The following is a 22,227-nucleotide window of genomic DNA, read 5'->3' on the forward strand; positions in this document are numbered from 1 at the left end:
TTTAAGCTTCCGATTTACATTTGATATTTTCTCCACTATAATTTCTCCACAGATATAGCACACATTCCAATGAGGTTACACACATCTAGTACTTCGAAGGCTCTAGGAAAACTGTTCCTTTTTCACAGTTTTTATAACAAAGAATTGACAATGATGCAGTACGCATCTTTGCCTGAAAATAACTGAAACTCTACGTACAATTTTGTTGACAATTGTGTTTTCACAATAATGTTATAGTCAAAGTTAGATACCAACTCTGGCCTTATGGTTTCTGCCCTGAGATTGGAAGGTTGGGGGTTTGATCCCCTGTCTAATCATACCAAAGACTCTACAAATGGAACCTGATGCCTCTCTGCTTGGCTCTCAACATTAAGGACATAGATTGGGGAGATTAATGTATTATTATTAGCTACTGCACATGCAGCAGCTACTCTTCCTGGGGTCCACATACAAAGTACAGAACAGTTAAAAATTAGGTTTATATAGGAAAGACAAAAATACTATGTACATACATATATATATATATATATATATATACACAGTACAGTACAGTACAGTTAAATTAGATATTTGGAAAGAAGAGAGGTGCTGTGATACAATATGTTTATCTGTTTTTAAAGCTAAACATGCCTTTTGGAAGTAAGGTCCTGTTACAGACTAGCTTCCTGTCCAGGGGGTATAATTCTACATCAAGCTGCCTCATGCTCCTGCACCTATGGGCTGTTCTGGCTCGGACAAGGCTTAATTGTCCAAAGTTTGTTTACTTAGTACAAATTTGGATAAAGATACAAAGCAGTGCAACAAGGTGGAATAAAGTAAGTAATTTGTAGGTACCATAGTTCCTAACTAGACAAATGTCCTATTAACATCGATGCAATATTTGTTTTTATTTTTTACCCTGTCTAATCCCTGCCTTTTCTCCCCAATTTTGTGGTATCCAATTGTTTTAGTAGCTACTATCTTGTCTCATCGCTACAACTCCCGTACGGGCTCGGGAGAGACGATGGTCGAAAGCCATGCGTCCTCCAAAACACAACCCTACCAAGCCGTACTGCTTCTTTAACACAGCACACATCCAACCCGGAAGCCAGCCACACCAATGTGTCGGAGGAAACACCGTGCACCTGGCGGCGTGAGCTAAGTATATCCCTACTGGCCAAACCCTCCCTAACCCGGACGACGCTAGACCAATTGTGTGTCGCCCCACGGACCACCCAGGCGCGGCCGGCTGCTACAGAGCCTGGGCGCGAAGTCAGAGTCTCTGGGGGCCACCGGGGAGGCCCGATGCAATATTTTTTTTACGCCCAGCGCTCTCAAGACTCGGCCCATTGTTGAAAAAGCATCTGCACTCAAGCACAATAATCAACATAGAGATGAAGTTCATACATACAGTCTACCTGATTTGGATTTGTTAGTGTCCATGAAAGGCATCTCTTTAACTCTATTTGTCTGTCTTTTTTCACTCTCAGTCTGCTGCATGGTGAGCCCGATCTCTCCTCCTCTCTTCTGGTCCAGAGGCAGCAGGCCTGGTCCAGAGTGAACCAGCTCCAGCACCAGACTACCCAGCTCTCCCTGTTCTTTCCCTGGCCCGGCCTGGCCCAACACAGGCAGGCTGCCCAACAGGCCCGGGCACTACTGGACCAGGCCACAGCCTTGGGGCCGGCCTTCTCTGCCTTGGGGGCCCAGAGAAAGGAGCTAGCCCAACGCACCAAGGAACCCAATTGGGAGGACCCTTCCTGGGCTACACTAGAGGATTGCCAACCCGCCTTGGTCAAAAAGCTCCATGTGAGTAGGCTATGTTTAAAATATAAATTTAAAAAAAGGAGATTTCTAAAGTCAATCCTGGTTGGATTAAAAATATATGTTTTTCTGTTGATTCATGTAAGGGAGTTGCAGTGCACAGTTGAAGTAAACGTCTAATTCAATTACAAAAACTGTATATATTTTATTGCTCGTTTGAATTTTCAGGGTATGTGTGTGAGTCTTGAGGGAGGCGTCCGTAACGAGGATCGCTGTGGCCAGCTGGTGCAGGAGTGCCGGCACACCTTGAACTCACTGCAGGAACGGATGCTGGGTATTGAGTCCCAGCCCAGAGACTCTAGTTTCCTGGAGACTGATACAGGGGCTGTGGAGGTGAGATGTATTAGTGTGATCACACTCCACTACATACACACATATGCATACAACGCACGGACACACACGGACACACACAGCCTTATGTAAACTTATCCTTTCAGAAATACGTTTTCATTGCATTTTCCACTGTAAGAGCACTGCTGTTTGGTGAGATGTTTTGAAGAAACAACAAATCTGCCTGTCCCAGTAGGCTTTGCAGGAGGCCGTGGGCCACATGGAGAAAGACTTTGTGGAGCTCGAGACTCTTAAGGACATCCTGCTTGCCAGCTGCACCACCAAGGGTCAGGCCACCCTGTCTCAAGAGGTCAAAGATCTCCAGGACCAGAAGGAGGAGTTAGAGAGGGGCGTCAGCTGGCTGGCTCAACTACAGGCTGAGGAGCAGGTAGCCCGACGAGACCAGCGAATCAGGGAGGAGGTTGACAACCTTCAGAGGGTCCTACAAGGCTTGGCTGACCGTTTGGGGGACGACCCAGAAACGACTGAAGGATTCACTGATATTAGGCAGCTCCAGCAGCGCTGGCACGTCCTACAGGTATATCCTCCGGGATGAAGTTTCCCATAGGTACAGATCTAGGTTCATCTTCCCCAATCCTAATCTTAACCTTTAGTGGGGAATTGTTTGTCACTGACCCAGGATCAGCTTCTAGGGGCAGTTTCACCCTCCTTTTAGCGCTCTCATGGTAGAAACATTGATAGAAAAATAAGGAATGGGCAAAGCCATTTATGGATTGTTTGAATCGTTTCCTATGAGTGGCGTATAACTATACTGAACAAAGATTTTACATAAGGAAATCTATTTAAATCATTCATTAGGCCCTATGGATTTCACATGACTGGGCAGGGGTGCAGCCATGGGTGAGCCTTGGAGGTATAGACCCACCCACTTGGCATCCAGGCCCACCCACTGGAGAGTCAGGCCCAGCCAATCAGAATTAGTTTTTCCCCACAGAAGGGCCTTATTACAGACATAAATAATCCTCAGCACCTGCAGGTGAAGAAGCCGGATGTGGATGTCCTGGGCTGGTGTGGTTACAAGTGGTCTATGGTCATGAGGCCGGTTGGACGTACTGCCAAAATCTCTAAAACGACATTGGAGGAAGCTTATGGTGAAGAAATTAACATTTAATTATCAGGCAACAGCTCTGGCAGACATTCCTGTAGTCAACAAGCCAATTGCACACTCAAAACTTGAGACATCTGTGTCATTGTGTTGTGTGACAAAACGGTTCATTTTAAAATGGCCTTTTATTGTCCCCAGCACAAAGTGCACTTGTGTAATGATCATGCCATTTAATCAGCTTCTTGATATGTCACACCTATCAGGTGGATGGGTTATCTTGGCAATGGAGAAATGCTCACAAACAAATTTGTGCACCACATTTGAGAGAAATAAGCTTTCTGTGCGTATGGAAAATTTCAGGCATTTTTTATTTAAACTCATGTTGCGTTTATATTTTTGTTCAGTGTACTTATAACTACATCTGATAAATATAGGCTTAAAATTGACATGGTATAAGCTGGATAACTTAATTGTGCAGCATTTTGGAATACCCCACTGTTCTTCCGTCCATCACATACTTAGACAAACACACTTACTATCTCATGACTTGTTCAGGACTGTGACCAAAGCCTGAGGAAGCTTGCGGCACGGCTTCATCACCTGGAGAAAGCAGTAGGGTCAGAGGACACATATGGAGAATTTCAATTGGCTGTGGATTCAGCGGCCAAAGACTTAGACAGGTACCTATTAATATCTGTTCTGTAGCATTTTTTGAAAAACATGTTTTGGTACATGTGAGTTAATGTATTCTCTCTCTTTCTAAACCATTCTCCTTTTCTCTCTCCTCTCTTTCATTCCTCTCACTCTTATTCACCCCGCTCCCCTCTCTCTCTCCCCTCCCCTCTCCCTTCCTTCTTTCTCCCTCTCTCAACCTATCCTCTCTGTCTTCGTAGCCTGTGTTTCTCTCTACATGAACGAATGCAGCTTTTTTCAGGCGGCACAGCCCTTAGAATGTCTGGGGCGATCTGTGAACTGCAGCAGTGGAACCAGGCAGCACAGTCAAATCCTCGAAAGTCTGTACAGGTACTGTAGTACCTCTGTCCACCCACATCCATCCACCATCCCATTTTATTTGTGTGGAACCTTTTACAAATACATTTGTCACAATTAAAGTACTTACCAGGAACCTGGACCTAAATCCTAAAAGAGTTTTGCAGGGACATTAAATATTTGTATATTGTTTCGGTTTTTAACTTCTGCGAACAAGACAAACTTCTGCGAATCAGAAAGTCACTGCTGTTTTTACTGGACCAACCACATTGAGAGTAAAAAGCAATGTCTGTATGATATATTTTGTTGTCTCAATCCTTAAAACGATTTAAGAATGAAAGTTGAAGATGTTATGCTGTACTCCCATCCATTTAAAATGTTCTGAAATTGCTGTTTTTTAAAAACCTATTCCCACAAATGCATTTGGCATGTTGAACACAGCACAGAGTTTACTGAGGTTGTTCAGAAATCACTAGTTGTTTTTTAGATGTTTTTCCGCTAACGTATTTGTCATGTTGAACACAGAGGCCCGACTACCATGTAATATTAGAAAAGGGCACTTAAAGCGCACTTATACTCCATATGCCGGCCATCACAACAACACAGGTAGGAACCCGAGTGAGTTTTCTCCAATAGAGTTTCCACTTTGCTCTAATATCAGGGCCATTATCTTTGGATGTGCTCTGTCTCAACGGAAAAATAGAGGGTTTGTCATCTGGCTCCTCCATTGGAAAATACTAGGCATATTAGTGATTCTAGATGAGGCATTTCTCAGAGGGGTTATTTTTTAAATGCCAAGCACAGCCATCAGTCTCTGATTCAGAAGAGTTTTTGGTTAAATGCATTCAGTTGTGCGACTGACTAGAATCCCTCTTTCCCTAACATTAAAGGCATTTTCATCATAATCAACTTGGGTAGGCTAGCAGTTTTCAAAGGATTGAATTTGGTGTCCAAAGCCATTTCTGATCAGGCATAGATGTTAGCGCGACACAGGCTTAGAGGACACTTTGAAGATGTATTAGTATAAAGCCCCAAAATTGTATTTTTGCAATTATTTCATTACGAGTTTCAGTTAGATCCATGGTGACATTGTAATGCAGCAAAAGATTTTGAAACCAATGAGCACCCATTGCAGGGGAATTCATCGTTCAGTCAAAACCAGTAATGAGTCTGCTTTCGTCATGCAGGAAGCAGCACCATACCAGTGTCTACATATGTGGAAGAAAAAAAAAGTTTGATGTCATCAAGAGTAGAAAATATTTTTAAAACAGGGATTTTCAAACACTGAGATTCGCGGTGACTCGGGGAGCAGAAAAATGCCCCCGTGACTAGAAACTTTTTGCATATTTGGAAAAAAATAAAAATCAGTTCTTTGTTTTAATTCTACTCAATGATGTTATCGAGTAGGCCATATTTAGGACCTTTCTTCTTATCTTTTTAACTACATCATGTAGAAATGGGCCATTTTCAAATATGTAGACACTGGTAGGTGCTGGAGATAATGAATGAGGATGAAAAGTTGTGGAATTTGGTGATGGCAGAGGGTAAGAGGAATCGAGGTCCAACTCGGTGGAAAATCTGTCTCCCCAGCAGGGTTAGTTTTATTTAGCTTTTCACCAACCAAGTAAGGAATTTTTGTATGGAGGTCAATGAGATGTGTCAAATTGTCAACAAAAAAAATGAATGGCATATTTGCTATTTGTGATTTAATTGATATTATAGAAGTTTCGTAATGCTTATGTTGTTACGAGTGTACTGATATAAGTAGGACTCATGAAATCCTGGCAACTTTAAGAAAAAATACTTTACATCAGTGTTGTCTCAAGATGGCTATGCGTATTCATGGATGAGCCTAGTGGCATAGCATCTCTCTCTATTGAATACAGGCAGTTGACGTCAACAACCCTCATCAAATATTCAAAAAAGGATTATAATAATGAGATGTATCCACCAATCCCAAGAAAGTATAGACTGGAGCTAGACAGCCTGCCTTGCCGCTTTGTGGATAACAACTCCCATTGTTAGGGCGGACATCTTGTCAGTATATCCATAATATATCTACCTCCATCATGCCAGTATCCCTGCACATGTAAATATGGTATTGGAACTGACTTTTTAAATATTTATTGTATATAGTATGCTTACTTTCTTACCTAATGGTGTATTTCATATTCTTATTTCTCATGTGTTTTTTTCTCGACTTGCATTGTTGGGGTTTTCACTTTACTTGTGCATTAACTTGAAACTGCTCAGGGATTTCACCATGAGGTCACTGGTTACTTTAAAAAAAGGTAGAGTGTAATGGCTGTGATAGGAGAACTGAGGATGGATCAACATAGTAGTTACGCCACAACACTAACCTAAATGACAGTGAAAAGGAGGAAACCTGTAAAGAATAAAAAATATTCCTAAACATCCTGTTTGCAATAAGGCACTAAAGAATTACTTAGTCAATTTATTTGCACATTCTTTTTTATTATTATCCCAAATATAAAGCGTTATGTTTGGGGCAAATCCATCACTGAGTACCACTTCATATTTTCAAGCATGATGGTCGCTGCATCATATTATGGGTCTGGTTGTCATCGGCAAGGAATAGGGAGTTTTAGGACACTGGGAGACAAATTCAACTTTCAGCAGGACAATAACCTAAAACACAAGGCCAAATATACACTGGAGTTGCTTACCATGACCTCATTGAATGTTCCCGAGTGTCTAGTTACAGTTTCAATTTCAATTTAAATTGGCTTGAAAAACTATGGCAAGACTTGAAAATGTCTGTCTAGCAATGAACAACCACCAACTAGACAGTGCTTAAAGAATTTCAAAAAGAATAATGTGCAAAGGTGTGCAAAGCTCTTAGACTTACCTAAAAAAGACTCACAGCTGTAATCACCACCACAGGTGCTTCAACAAAGTATTGACTCAGGGGTGTGAATACTTATGTAAATTAGATATTTCTGTATTTAATTTTCACTACATTTCTAAAAGCATGTTTTCACTTTGGTTCTGGGGTATTGTGTGCAGGTGGGTGAAATTTTAAAATATTTAATCATTTTTGAATTCAGGCTTTATCACAACAAAATGTGGAAAACGTCAAGTGGTATGAATAGTTTCTGAAAGTACTGTATATACAGATCATCTCTCTCAGATCACATCAAGTGGCTACTCACATCACCCAGAGTTCAGTCTCTCACAGCATCTCTAACGGTCGAGCCTCCAAGCAGGAGGAAAGAAAAGTCTTCTTCTGATGACAGTTGAACCAGAACAAATCCAACGCAGTCCTAATGGTGGTCGGGGATGAGGGACTAACAGTTGATCAAATTGGTTTACTCAGACCGAGTTAAACTAACTTTTAAAAACAATAAAACAATTAAATAGCCATCTTGCTAGCTCACGTAGTTTGCAGTGTTGCCCTCTCCTCACATGTCGGGCTGTTCTAACTGTCCGTCTCCAAAATATGTCCAACATGCAACACAATAACTACATCAGTCCGTGCTAGATAAAGCTAAAAGCAACTAGGGGGTTACATGCAGTTTTGCTAACATCAGGGAAATGTTAACAAATGGGAAATCAAGGGATGATGCTAAATCATGCTAGTTACTTCCTGTAGCAATAGTAAATAGAGTAATGTGGATGCTCTCTATACATAGACAACTCCAGGTAAGATGAATTTGACCCAAACATCAAGATTAGATTGATTAACTCTATTATCCCTCACAGGCTACACTAAACAATGGGAAGGAACTCCAAGGGACGCTACGTGAGGCGCTGTCACAGCTAGACTTCCTATTGGACTGTGTCGGAAGGGAGCGCATGGAGCAGTTCGAGAGAAGGGCTGGACAGGCCCTTAGCAACAGTGCAGCTCTCCTCACAGCCCTAGCCCAATCCCAGGTGAGCTATCTAATCAATGTATAATTAAAACAAAACTCAAAAAAGTAAGTAGATTGAACGAATACACAATTATCAAATGCAGAAATCTTACTTTTACAATATGAGTTGGCTTGTTGAAAGGCGTTTTAGGCCTAGTTTCAGAATGTATGAAACCCTATGATGATAGTCATTTTCTATCAGTAGGTGAAACTGGAGCATTTCAACCAGGTGTAAAAGTTAACTTATATTTTGATTGGAACATCCCTTAACGTTAATATGATCCCTTTATGGAATCTTATATGCATCTTCACACCATTTCTAATGAATGTATGCATCTGTAGGTGTCCCTAGTGAGCACAGAGGTGGATGGAGACAATAAGATCCCAAGCAACACACCTGGCAAAGCACCATCTTGCAGCGAGGCATCCCTTTTGTCACAACCTGTAGAGGAAGTGACTCCAGGAGGGATCAAACCTCTTCAGGCTAATATTGACTCAACAAAAGATCCGGAAAAAGGGCAGGCTGAAAGCAGAGTGCAAAGCAAAAGAGCCGTTACCAGAGGAACAATGGATGCTGTTAAAAAACCTACCAAGAAAGTGATGAGCGACACTGAACAAAGAGCAGAGGACAAAGAACACGGCAGAGACTCATTGAAGGACTGGAGCATCCAGCCAGCAGAGAGAATGGTCACAGGCATGGAGGATGGGGAGAGTCAAATACAAATTCCCATGGGAGAAACCTTAACCCAAACTCCCATCACCAGCGTTGATATCTCCGCCACTGTGGTGGTGCCAGAGACCCCGGGCACTAGCCAATGTGGGGCTACTGTAACAGAGATAACACCTCACCATATAGAACCAATGGATCAAGAGGGAACCTCATCTCCGACTCTGCACAAAGTGTTCACCATCGTCCTGGACACAGACCTCGAACGACAACAACTTGATGGCATGGCTATGGCCAACGCTCTCCAAAGCAGACCAGGTTACGATGGCAACAATGATATTGTACATACAGACTCGCCTCAACATGGCGACAGTGAGATTCCGGCTACTGAGTCACATGACTATGCAAACACTGCGGTTGTATTCTCTGGATCGGTCGGAGGAGGTCAACAGTCTTCAGTACCAGATAAAGGCGCTCAACTCACTTACACTTTTGCTGTTGTCAAACAGAGTGACCAGGCAAAACAAGATTTGACTGAGCCTCCCCAAAAAGTGGCCACCATTTTCTTGAACACAGCTCTTGCACCTGCTGGGAAAGTTCTTGTTCAGGAAGCTGAGACTCTACATCGTGAAGTCACTTCCTTGACCAAAGCTGAATTGGGCATTAAAAGCAGTGTGGGGCTAGGGACAGATCCACAGTCGGACCCTGTAACACATCTCATGCTGCATCCAGAAATAAAGCAGCTAGAGACGCATGCAAGACCCACAGGCAAATCACAGTCAGATAACAAAACACAACGCACAGAGTCTAGAGACTGCACTGGGACAAAGAAAGTATTTACAATTGTTTTGGACATGGAGCAACCTCCGTCTCAGTCCAAGGACATTAAAACCAGGGAGCCTCCTTGTGGTAATGGCTCAGATACATTTAGCTCTGGTGACTTTCCTTCAAAACTGACTGATAGTTCTGTCACTGGGAAGACCAAGAATACAGATGGCGGGCGGCGCGTCAAGTCGAAGCACAGGAGGGCTGATTTTAGGAGCTCAGCGTCCAAGGGCCCCAAAGTGAAGAGTTCCAAGAGCCCCTCTGCTTCAAAGAACACGGAATCAGAGTGGGAGCAATCGCAGGGCCCCAAAACAAAAGGTCTGAAATCAAAAGGCCCCGAATCAGGGCTCACAGAGTCTAAGTCCGCTGAATTGGCGCACACCGAATCCGAGTCACAGAGACACACTGATAACTTGGAGAAGACTGAACCAGGAAGTGTTGATGACGTAGACACAGACGCTAAAGATGCCAGACAGACAGAAATGACAGCCAGCCAAATAGCTGTAAACACAGGAGCCTCAGACATCACCTGTACTGCAGACAGCAAAGATAACAGACAGACTGTGAGCAAAGACACTGGAAACATAGACACTGACATGCTACAGGTGAATGATCTCACACAGACAGATGTCAGTCAGACAGATGCCACAAGAGACAATACACAGTTGTCATATGCACCTTCACCAGCATATGTAGCCACAGAGACTGAGCCCAGAGAGGGGACAGAAAGGACAGCTCCACAGGAACAGGTAAGGGAAATGTCTCTCTCTCACCCACATATGTTCTCCTCAGGGACACGTTTTTTAAAGCATTTGGAGTAGTAAGAGTATGACAGCCCAGAGGTTACACGTTAAATTTGATAAACTTTAAGCCTGTAGATTCAGGTTTTGAGAGGGGGTTGTACACTCAAGTCAAACACTTGTACATGTAGTTAATGGCTGTCTTTCCCTGAGGGGATTTGACCTTTCAAGGCTCTTTGTTTCGCCCAAGATCCAACAATGTTAAGTGATGTTATTACGAGTGAATTGGAATGGTCAGGCAAGGAGTAGCCTGTTTGTGTGGCATTTAAAGGTCACACCTTGGCTCAAATTAAAATTGGAGGAATTTGACTCATCATACAGTGGCCTCTCCACTTCCAGAGTAGGAATTTACTTCCCTACTGCCTGATGACTGAGGCTTACTGAGGGCTATATGAAGGGAGAGTAATCAGGGTATGGCCTTCCAGAGGACACCGTCTCCGACCATGCCCCCCAATTTACATCCCAGGTATGGAGAGCCTGCATGGAGAAGTTGGGGGTCACGGTCAGCCTCACTTCCGGGTACCGGTCTCAGTCTAAAGGGCCAGTAGAGAGGACCAACCAGGAGCTGGGGAGGTTCCTAAGGAGTCACTGCCAGGACCGGCAGGGGGAGTGGGCCCGGTTCCTTCTATGGACGGGATATGCCCAGAACTCACGTTGCATAGATGGATTTTATAGTGCGATTGATATCTGGGTGTCCAGTAGCGAGGGATGTGTGTACCCAGGTAAACAGATGATTCCTCGCCTCCGTGGGGACGCACTCAGGAGGGCAGGTAGCAGGTTCCCTCTCCAGAGCCTGGCGGATGTCCACATCTATGTTCCAAAACACAGGGTCAACAATATGGGAGGACGGAATGATGGGCAGGAGGGCACTCACAGGACTCTCAACCGATACCCGGGTGCCCAAGTGGTGATTTTCATCATCGACCAGGAGATGGTGAGGTCATGACGTTGGAGCCACAGAAAGCCGAGAATTACTTTGTGTACAGGAGCAGTGATGAGGAAGGGAAAGCTTTCTTGGTGCATGGGTCCGAGGGTGAGGGGTGCGTGATAGTGCTGGATCCTAATGGTTGTTTATCCAGGGCTTGGACCAGAATAGGAGAGGAGAACGGGGACGCAGTGATGTTCAGGGAGGAGACGAGGACCTGGTCAATAAAATGCCCTACGTCACTAGAGCTGTAGAAACAACACCTGAGAGACAGCCAGCCAGTGAAATGGAACACAGGAAAGCTTTGGCAGAAAACAATGAAGGAATACTCACGCCTACCCTGGGAGCCAGATGATCATGAGCCCCAGAGGACTTCAGGTTGAGAAGCACCGGACACCGTTGGAGTTGGTGCCTCTCCTGGCCACAATAGGGACACAGCCCCAGCTACCTCCGGCGACGTTGCTCTGCTGTGGGGAGGTGTGTGACCCCTATTTCCATGGGTTCAGGCTCTGCCCCAAGACGGCACAAAGATTAAAATAAATGTATAATCAGGGACCCGCAATGCTGCCATTAGTCCGCTGTTAAAGCTGCTATCCTTAATTTGAAAAACAACACAACAACAACACCGGCACTTGGTTTGCTAGCTATAATGCAGAGAGATGGGCCTTTAGAAATGTAACCACTCTCAAAATCATAGATGGAGCTATAGATGCAAGGACCGATCCTCCATTAAATAGTTTTAAACATATTTTAAAGCTTTACATTGTTTGTTTGCAAAGATATTGCTTTCAAGCAGTGCAGTAAAAAAAACTCCTTATAGTTAGATCGTTGAACTAAGCTCATGAGGCATTTCTAAGTGATATTACTTGTGAAAATAAATGGTATATGTCATTAATCTAAATGATCAGAAATGGCTGCAAATATCACAGATTGGGCCTTTAATGTGTATCCAAGTCAAGAGCCCTGCTGACTCAGAGTGTAGGGCAGTATAGTGGTGATACATCATTGGTTGCTTTACCTGGAGCCCTGGGCTTGTGTTTATAAAGAGTGCTGAGCTAACACCAGGTCCCTCCTGTGGACATAATCATATTTATTTTGATCTAAAAGGCTAAAGTGGGTCCTAGATAAGTACTCCTAATCAGAGGAATAGGGCACCTGAACTCCTACTCTGTCACTTTATGAAGACCCTGGGTGGGATAGCCTTAGTACCTATAACCTGCAATATAAAGCACATCCTCCCCTATATTACTGCTTAATAGCGTTCCTGCTCTACTGTTGTTTTGAAATGTTGAGAGAGAGATTTTATGCAAGTATCAGCTTGCCTTGTCATCTGTCGGTTTGACCACTCCCTTTAAGCATAGCCTAGCACTTCACTTTGTGAGGAATAAGTTATTTACACCACTCAGTGATGACTTCACCTCACGCTAGCCCTGTAGCTCTCGATATATCAACCACACTCCTACTCCCTGACTAGTTCCTGCTGTATCATGTTCCCCCGTGCTAAGCCCAATGACACTGATCTAACAGGATTAGCTGGAGTCTACACCAAATATTTTTCACCAATTGTGTTGTGTCAGATAAGTGATTCCTTCAAGAAAGGAAGTAAAGAGAGACGCGGTGTTAAACTATTGGAACAGAGCCCTGGTTTCCCTCGGGGCAAGGCCCAGCTCCTTACTCAGTCACATTCCTGCTCTAATAGATGCGCTGACTCGGTGGGGCAGAGAGGAACAGAGTTGTTGTCAGAAATACCCGACAGGAGAGCAGGAGAATCCACCGTCCCATTGCCGTCATGTTCCCACAGATGCAGGAGGGGAGTGAAGTCAAGAGGAGGACCTCGGTCCAGACTGGGGGGTTGCTATCCGATGCCGTGGCGAAGGAGGAGAGAGTTGGGGGAGCGGTGCGCCCGGAGGTCCCGTGCCACAGGTCCACTATGCAAGGCATCCTCTCTAAGGTCCAAGGGTTGGTGGAGAGGAAGGACATCATCACGGTGAGTGTTAGGGAGTTTCTCTGTACGGCCGAACATGAGATTCGAACTTGTGTTCATAACAATAATACTCACCCGACTACAATCAGTAATTCTCAACAGCAATACTCAGCCAAGCCAACGGTGTGTGAACTGAGACAGTTGGCTATTAGAGCTCAGGGAATGTAAGGTAGCGTCAACATGGGATATGGTTTACTGTGCATTGCAGGAATTTGTTTCCAAGAAACCCAACTTGTTGTTCAAGAGGATAATGACTTTCAAAATAAGAACCTGAGAAAACCTCTTTAAGAATACAAGCAATAAAAACATCTACATTTTAGGTAGTATCTTATGTGCGTATCAATATGAGACATATTGCTAAAATGATATTTCAACATTTTCTCGACCACAGATAAAATAAGTTGTGGCTCTATCCACACAATAATTGCAGTTCAGTCAACTGCATGGATCAGTGAACAGATAAACAAACAAACTGATGTGGCATGGGCCTTGATGATGCTGTATTCCCAAGGCTTTGGGGTGAAGTTTCCTAATCCTAATCTTAACCATTAGTGGCAAAAATGCTAAACTGACCCAAGATCATCGTCTAGGGGAAACTTCATGCTACTCCATTCCCAAGATGCCTGTGGCAGGAAGCTTTACAGGAAGGAGCCAATGATATTTCCTGTGCAGACATGGAGATTTCACAGTAACGGCACATCTCGCTTTAGAATCAGCAAACGATTATGTCCCCCCAGCACCACACCCGTCCCATACCAGACCTGGGTCAAATATGTGTGTCAAATACTTGGAACTTGGTATTTTCACTTTTGGGATTATTCCATTGTTTCCATTGTACCAGGCAAACTGAATTGAGTATAGCTCAAGTATTTGACATCCAACCCAGGTCTGGTTGTACACACCAGGGTTGTGTTCATTAGGACATGCAGCAGAAAATGCTTTCAAACGTTTTGCAGTGGAAAATGTGCATTTTCTTATTAAACAAATCAAGATTGTCCTTCCCTGTTTCAGTCTGTTTTCTTCTGTTTGGTCCATGAACATGTCCCATTACTGTATTTACTCTGTGCTGTTGTGTTGAAGGGAGGCCAGTGGATGGATGCAGCTTGGTACCTGCAGCCTTCGCCCAGAAAGCCAGAGATCCAAATAGGGCGCACTGTCCTCAGGGTTCTAGGATGCCGCTACCAGCCAGCCCAGCTCAACCTTGCCAACATGGCCCGGCAACTGACGGAGGCTGAGGTGGGAGACTGTTCTTTTTTAATGAACAATTTTCCCTTTCAAGAACATAATAGACATTTGAAAATACACATTTACAAGTGTCAGATTGGCCATCTTATATACAAACAGAGGACAAAACTGTCATTTAATGGGCTTCACACCCCGAACTGATATCACTGTGTAAAATGCTTTTACAAAAGGAAAGCTTTATTTGGGATTCCACTGAAGACATTTCCTTTTCTGCCCTGTATGCACATGTATTGTTTTTTTGTCACTCTAGCCAACTGGCACATTATAATGATATTTCAACAATCCTCTCATTTATTTAACCTTTACAGTTCTTTCATATCAATGTCAACGAGAATGTATAATGAGACAAGGAGAGGAAGCTATTTCTAACTTTGATTTGCTATGTCTAACTTTTCAAGTACATTATCACCCTTCTTGAATTTTGTGTAAGTGTAGAGTGTTTGATAAATACAGATGCTATGTGCCGAGCCCATGGTCTAGTGGAACCTCCCTCAGCTACACACATATACTCTCCTTACTGAAGGTCAGGGTTCAATCGCCACTCCAACCATTCATACCGTTTCTTACACCTGCCTGTCTCCCCTCTGTGATTTCAATACTGTAAAAAAATGCTTCTTTTTTAATAGATTATATGATTTATGGGTCCCAGCCCCCTGGATACCAGACTGAGTGTGTCCCCGTGATCCCCTTTTTTTCAGGACTGCAGACGCTACGTGCTTGAGCAGGTGGCTGCGATAAACCATGTGGTCGGTGACCCAGAGGACGCAACAAATCTGGAGGGGCGATGGAGTGCAGCCCTGTTGGATGCCTCGGCCACAGTTCAGGTCAAAGAGGCTCAGCTCCACCTGGTCACACAGTACCACAGGCAGGCTCAGGCCATCCGGAGCATTCTGGAGAGATGGACAAGCGATATGGATGAGCTACAATTGTGAGTCCATGCACTTGCATTGTCCGGGCTACTATTCTTGTGCATAATGTTGTATTATGCATCTTTAGGCCTCTGTGTTCCTTTAAAGTGTACAGTTGATTTAGAATATCATTGATCAGAAGTTTGTATTTGACCAAGATATGCACTAACACTTATTCACTCTTTGTCTATTCCTGGGGATCTAACAGGGACACTCGAAGCAGTGCGCTTCAGGCTGAAAAACTACATACTCTGTTATGTAACATTGAACAGCAGAAGGGCATGATGGGAGAGCTGCTCCAGGTGTGTTGCCAGGTGTCTGCCCACCTGAGTGAAGTCGAGGGGTCAGGGGCACTCCTCGCTCAGCTAGGGGATCTGCAGGAGGAGTGGAGGCTTTTGGAGGGGACCGGGAATAGAGGCCTGAGGCATGCCTCAATTGGTTCTTCTCAGTCCTCTATCCTTCTACAAAAGGCTGAGCAGCTGCATTGCAAGCTTGAGACTCTTCAGAAGTCCATCACCCTCTTACAGTCCTCTCAATTGCAGCATGACACTCACAAAGCTTTAGAGCTGACCTATATTACTGCTGACTTGAAAGCCTTCAACCAGCAGTACCTACACTTGCTTGGGCAATCAGAGGATTTTACCCAATTTTCTCTTGGGCAGAAGGAGAAGGAGGATGTGGAGTGTACTCTTCAGAGCTTGAGCTCCTTACTTGCCTCCACTCAGAGGTTGCTATCTGCTCAGTCATACTCTATAGCAAAACCCTCCTTGGCTAAAATCATTAAGCAAATGCAGGACTTGATTATCTGGGCCAAGCAGGCGGAAAACCACATCTCAGCAGGTGAAAAGGTAGCCCTCTTCCCTGAAGAGGCCCGTCTCCAAATTGCCAGCATGAGGAAGCTTCAATCTGAGATTTTGGCAAGGCGTTCCAGGGTGCACTACAAAGTTGAGGACCTGAAAGAACTGATTTCGGATGAGGGGGAAATTGACAAAGTGCTGTCATCAATGAAGACCTTGAAGGACCTCTACGAAACAGTCTCAGATAACTCTGCTCGTATTCTGAAGGAAATGGAGGCTGTTTTGGAGGAAAGAGAGAAGATGCTGGTCCAGATCTCAAAAGTGAACACCTGGCTAGCAGTGGCACACCATGAGAGAGAGGTCACCGCAGATGTAGAGAATGTGTCCAAAGACACCATCCCAGATCTGGAAAGCAAGCTGCAGTTTCACATGGGTGCCATCAAGGAAGCAGAAAGACAGCTGGCTGTCACGGATGCCCTTTTGGAGACCTGCATGGAGGTCTCTTCGGGGTTGAGTCCAGCAGAGAGCCACTTTCTTGTCAACAGACTCACAGGCCTCCGAACCGAGGTGGACAGAATGGTGGCCCACGAGAAAGCAGCTCAATGGGAGTTGGAGGAACTGCTTCACACCCGGACTTCTTCGGCCGAGGAACTGGCGGCTGTCCAGGTGAGCGTGCAACAGATATGGGCTGACCTGGAGAGGCAGAGGTTCCCAGTGACAAAGGACTCCCTATCTGCCATAGAGCCCTTGACACACATGCTCCTGGAGCACCAATGTCAGATCCAGGAACTCCAGTACTGCCAAGAGGACCAGAAAAGTGCCCTCTTGCGTACCATTGGCGAACTGCAGGAGAAGGTGAAAACTCTCCACCACCACGCCCTGGAACACGAGAAGTACCTGACCTACCGGCAGCGCATGGAAGACTCCAGGGAGGTGGCAAAGGAGCGTGCTCAGTGCTCCAAAGACAAGAGAGTCAGCGTGGGGGAAAGGTTCAGTCTTTGCCAGGCTCTCCTGGTGGAACTTCCGCTGGTGAAGACCCAGTGCCAGGATGCTTCCGACCAGCTTGAGGCCATCGCCCAAGACCTGCACCTATCGGATAGAATGTTGCTCCTGTCGGAGAGGCAGAGGATCCGGCAAACTGTTGAAAACCTAGACTCCTGGGAGCTTGCCATCACTGACGACATAAAAAACCTAGAGGGAAAGCTTCTGGAGGGTCTCAGATTCTGCACTGAGCTTCCTGCCATGATGGACCTTCTTCAACAGGTCAGGCAGGAGCTGACGGAATTTGACCCGGTGAAGCCAGACGTGAGGACCATCAACATAGCGCTGCGGAGGTGCTGGGTAATCTGGAGGAACGTAGAGTCTGTCATGCGGGTGTTGGAAGCTTTGAGGCAGAGAGAGCAAGTGGAGATGAGCCAGTGTGGGGAGCTGCACACCCTGAGGAATGACATTGTGCAGAAGTGCCACGCATATATGGTAAGTTCAGTGGGCTCATTACATTACAATTGTTATAATTCGCAATTTCAGCTACGGTGTGTATTACATTTCATAAAATATGCATGAAATTTGAGTTGGTTGACGTGATAAACACTTTCAAACGGATTGTTTGGATCCTAGATGCTTATTGGACAAGCAGCGTTCCAAGCCTGCTGACAGTTCCATCTGAATTATCACTGCACCTCCATAAGAATATCATCATGTTCATGTTGCTGTTCAAATCATTGCTTGAATTCATCTCAACTCATACATTATTTCCCCTTGCTTCTAGAGTACTATTTTGTCTCTAACAGTGGGGTTTAATATAAGCCTTGCTGTCAGCCTGTCCGGCCAAGGAAACAATGTTTCACTTTTGAAATGCTATCTCCCCTGTACCATAGAGAGTGAACGGTGCCCAGACGAGACAATAACTGAATTGGTGTATTACAACAATTTATCCCTCAAACATTTTCCTTAACTTCTATTGGAACTGACTTTAATGTTGTTTGTATAATAAGATTCAACCACACAGGTTGTATTGTATTGTGGTCGACTTCAAATGAAATTCTTGCCTGAATTCTTAATAATCTTGTATATGTCCTGTAGGAGAATTTGTCCCATGCTCGGGAAGCCCTGAAGGATTACCACTGGGCTGCCCAAGGAGTGGTAACCTTCCTCCTCGAAGCCGAGGCCATGTTCCTGGCACCTCCAGGCGGATTTGTGGACTGCACAGAGGAGCAATGGCACACCCAAGAGCCCCAAGCCTCCCTGGGGGAGAGCCTCCAGGCGCAAATCAGCCATGTCCTGGAGCTGGCACCCCAGCAGGCCTGTCTCTCTTTCCCCCAGAGCGAACAGCTCCACATCCGGGTCCTGAGCCACCTTTTGGTGGAGAGGGCCGCACTCGAGGCCCAGGTTGAGCTCAGGACAGAGGCCTTGCAGAGGTAGGCCAAAGGTTACACACTCACTCACCAAAGGTTACACATGGCTTTTGGTCCTTACTGTTTTGGTCACATTCTAAAAACACATTAACACTAAATGTTATCGTACAAAGAAACTTGATGAACATTAGATGTTGAACATTGGTCACCAAATAGGCATGCATTGCCAACCTTTCTTAAGCTATTACATTTTTGGGGGAATGTGAGATGCTGTGTGCCACTGATGTATTTATTTATTTACGAGGTTAGTCTCATTGAGATGAATCATCTATTTTACAAGAGAGACCTGGCCAAAATAGCAGCACCCAAAGTTGCAGACACATTTACAACAAAAAAACACAAAGCATTACAGTTTAGAAAACATCAACTTACACATTGAACAGCGCTGGGACCACTTATATCAGGGGTAATCAACTAAATTAGGCAGGTTGCTGAGCGGGTGCTGAGCGGATGGGAACAGAATAGTTATGATTCGTACACTGCACGTTGACCAGAGTTTAGCACTCCGAGACCCATGTCTCTAGTCTCTGCTGAAATATAATGTTGGTGTAATTGAGACAAATAGGTTCAGCAGTCTAATAAATATAATTTTTGTGACTTGTTACTTTTCCCTCTGTTCACCCTTGTTTGATGAGAACTAAATTAATGCCTGGATGAGAATGCAGCTCATGTCTATGAATTTTATGTTGCATTGAATCAAATAAGATTAGAGAGTTAAAGATTCGGGAACTTTGTATGTAAATTAGCTTCTAACACTGGCACATTTACATTGATGTAAAATAGACATGTTGATTTATGTGCATGTGAAAGAGTACAGTAGAATCAAACCAAATCCGAATTGTCCACCCAGAGTACAAATGAGCCTTTAGCTTCACAATTACTTAAAAAACATGAAAATGTAAACAACATTAAAACCAGGCCATTTTCAGTTACCGTGTTTGTTTTGTATCTATTCCATAGGTGTGCAGACAGACAAAGCCTCCACAAGAAGTGTCATGAGGAGGTATGGCATATCCTGAAGAAAAACGAATCAAGGCTCTCCGAGTGTGCCACCCAGGAAGTGACATCCTACGCCAACTGTGCTGACCAACAGGATAGAGCCAAGGTGTGTGAAGTGCTGTGCGTCGGTGGTTCTTCTCAGAGTTTGTTCCTACTAGGGAGTTTTTCCTTGCCTCTGTTCTCCTGCTTATGTTTCGGGGGTACAGTCCAGGTTACTGTAAAGCACTTGTTTTTTAAAAGCATGCAATTCAAGCTTAATTTAGACAGTTTAGATATCAAGGGGATACTGAGGTGGAGACTGGGAAAAAGGTAGAGGGGAGGATTTAACCCCAGTGTCTGGCAGTGAGCTACATGTGTGTTGCCACTACACCACAGCTCTGCCACACCACAGCTTTGCTGCACTACAAAGCACTTTGTGACACATGTTGTAAAAGAAAGGGATATATTCTGTATACAATACATTTGATTGATTCATCTCTTCATGTGAAGACCCTGTCGGAGGAGGTGCTGTCTATAGCTGGGAAGCTGGAGGAGCTGAGGGTGGTGTGCCCACTGCGGGGGTGCTGTGTGGGCTCCGAGGGGGCACAGGGTGCCCTCTGGAGGCGCTGGGCGGCACTGCGGTGCGGCATCAGCCTCCTCCGGACACGCTTGGAGCAGAGAGGGGCGGAGTGGAGGGACGTCACCAAGAGCGTGAGTCATGTGACTGAACTATCTTCAGTGAACTGCTCCTTTAATGGTCATAATGTAATATAGTATATGGTATATTACATATAAATACATACATTTTTGGGCGATGCCATCACCTTTCTTTGCTGCACTACATGATTCACCCGGATGACCACTCCATTAAATAGAAGCCTTTTAGTAGACCTGGCGCATGAGTAGCATATGTAGTATACAAGTATACACACGTGTATTATAAAGGTGATCATTCTTACCATCATAACAGCAATAATGTAATACATTGTTGATCCACAAAGTGTAGGGCTTTGGAAATACCTTGTTTGTTTTTGTACAAAAGTGTGTGTAGTAGTATTGTACGCCCATGTGTAAATATACAGTGTCTTCGGAAATTATTCAGACCCCTTGACTTTTTCCACATTTTGTTAAGTTACAGCCTTATTCTAAAATTGATTAAATAAATAAAAATCCTCAGCAATTTTTTTTTTTTTTTTTTTTTACCTTTATTTTACTAGGCAAGTCAGTTAAGAACAAATTCTTATTTTCAATGACGGCCTAGGAACAGTGGGTTAACTGCCTGTTCAGGGGCAGAACGACAGATTTTGTACCTTGTCAGCTCGGGGATTTGAACTTGCAACCTTTCGGTTACTAGTCCAATGCTCTAACCACTAGGCTACCCTGCCGCCCCCAATCTACACACAATACCCCATAATGACAAAGCAAAACAGGTTTTTAGAAATGTTTGCAAATTGATTAAAAATAAAAAACAGAAATACCTTATTAACATAAGAATTCAGACCCTTTTCTATGAGACTCAGAATTGAGCTCAGGTGCATCCTGTTTCCATTGATCATCCTTGAGATGTTTCTACAACTTCATTGGAGTCTATCTGTGGTAAATTAAATTGATTGGACATGATTTGTAAAGGCACACACCTGTCTATATAAGGTCCTTCAGTTGACAATGCATGTCAGAGCAAAAACCAAGCCATGAAGTCGAAGGAATTATCCGTAGAGCGCAGAGACAGGATTGTGTCGAGGCACAGATCTGGGGAAGGGTACCAAAACATTTCTGCAGCATTGAAGGTTCCAATGAACACAGTGGCCTCCATATTCTTAAATGGAAGAAGTTTGGAACCGCCAAGACTCTTCCTAGAGCTGGCCGCCGACCAAACTGAGCAGTCGGGGGAGAAGGGCCTTGTTCAGGGAGGTGACCAAGAACCTGATGGTCACTCTGACAGAGCTCTAGAGTTCCTCTATGGAGATGGGAGAACCTTCCAGAAGGACCACCATCTCTGCAGCACTCCACCAATCAGGCCTTTATGGTAGAGTGGCCAGACGGAAGCCTTGACAGCCCACTTGGAGTTTTCCAAAAGGCACCGAAAGACTCTCAGACCATGAGAAACAAGATTCTCTGGTCTGATGAAACCAAGATTTAACTCTTTGGCCTGAATGCCAAGTGTCATGCCTGGAGGAAACCTGGCACCATCCCTACAGTGAAGCATGGTGGTGGCAGCATCATGCTGTGAGGTTTTTCAGCTGCAGTGACTGGGAGACTAGTCAGGATCGAGGCAAAGATGAACGGAGCAAAGTACGCTCAGGACCTCCGACTGGGGCAAAGGTTCAACTTCCAACAGGACAACGACCCTAAGCACACATCCAAGACAACGCAGGAGTAGTTTCAGGACAAGCCTCTGAATGTCTTTGAGGGGCGCAGCCAGAGCCCGGACTTGAACCCGATCTAACATCTCTGGAGAGACCTGAAAATAGCTCTGCAGCGACGCTCCCCATCCAACTTGACAGAATTTGAGAGGATCTACAGAGAAGAATGGGAGAAACTCCCCAAATACAGTGTCATACTCAAGAAGAATCAAGGCTGTAATTGCTGCCAAATGGGCTTCAACAAAGTACTGAGTAAAGGGCCT

The 22,227-nt window shown here is 44.6% G+C and overlaps 1 protein-coding gene across 13 annotated transcripts in view; it reads left to right on the forward strand.

Moving 5' to 3' along the window:
* LOC139415226 (spectrin repeat containing, nuclear envelope 2a) overlaps positions 1–22,227 on the forward strand; it is a 226,507-nt gene that overhangs the window by 76,204 nt on the left and 128,076 nt on the right. For all 13 annotated transcript variants that reach the window (XM_071163142.1, XM_071163152.1, XM_071163147.1 and 10 more), the window contains 14 exons: positions 1,470–1,785; positions 1,969–2,133; positions 2,327–2,668; positions 3,752–3,876; positions 4,090–4,219; positions 7,910–8,080; positions 8,401–10,299; positions 13,077–13,262; positions 14,340–14,495; positions 15,203–15,432; positions 15,621–17,685; positions 18,292–18,626; positions 19,584–19,728; positions 20,112–20,312. In XM_071163142.1, the coding sequence (XP_071019243.1) occupies positions 1,470–1,785; positions 1,969–2,133; positions 2,327–2,668; positions 3,752–3,876; positions 4,090–4,219; positions 7,910–8,080; positions 8,401–10,299; positions 13,077–13,262; positions 14,340–14,495; positions 15,203–15,432; positions 15,621–17,685; positions 18,292–18,626; positions 19,584–19,728; positions 20,112–20,312 (6,466 nt within the window). The remainder of the gene's footprint in view (positions 1–1,469; positions 1,786–1,968; positions 2,134–2,326; positions 2,669–3,751; positions 3,877–4,089; positions 4,220–7,909; positions 8,081–8,400; positions 10,300–13,076; positions 13,263–14,339; positions 14,496–15,202; positions 15,433–15,620; positions 17,686–18,291; positions 18,627–19,583; positions 19,729–20,111; positions 20,313–22,227) is intronic.

Source organism: Oncorhynchus clarkii, chromosome 8, assembly GCF_045791955.1.
Source record: "Oncorhynchus clarkii lewisi isolate Uvic-CL-2024 chromosome 8, UVic_Ocla_1.0, whole genome shotgun sequence".
NCBI classification, from domain to species: domain Eukaryota; kingdom Metazoa; phylum Chordata; class Actinopteri; order Salmoniformes; family Salmonidae; genus Oncorhynchus; species Oncorhynchus clarkii.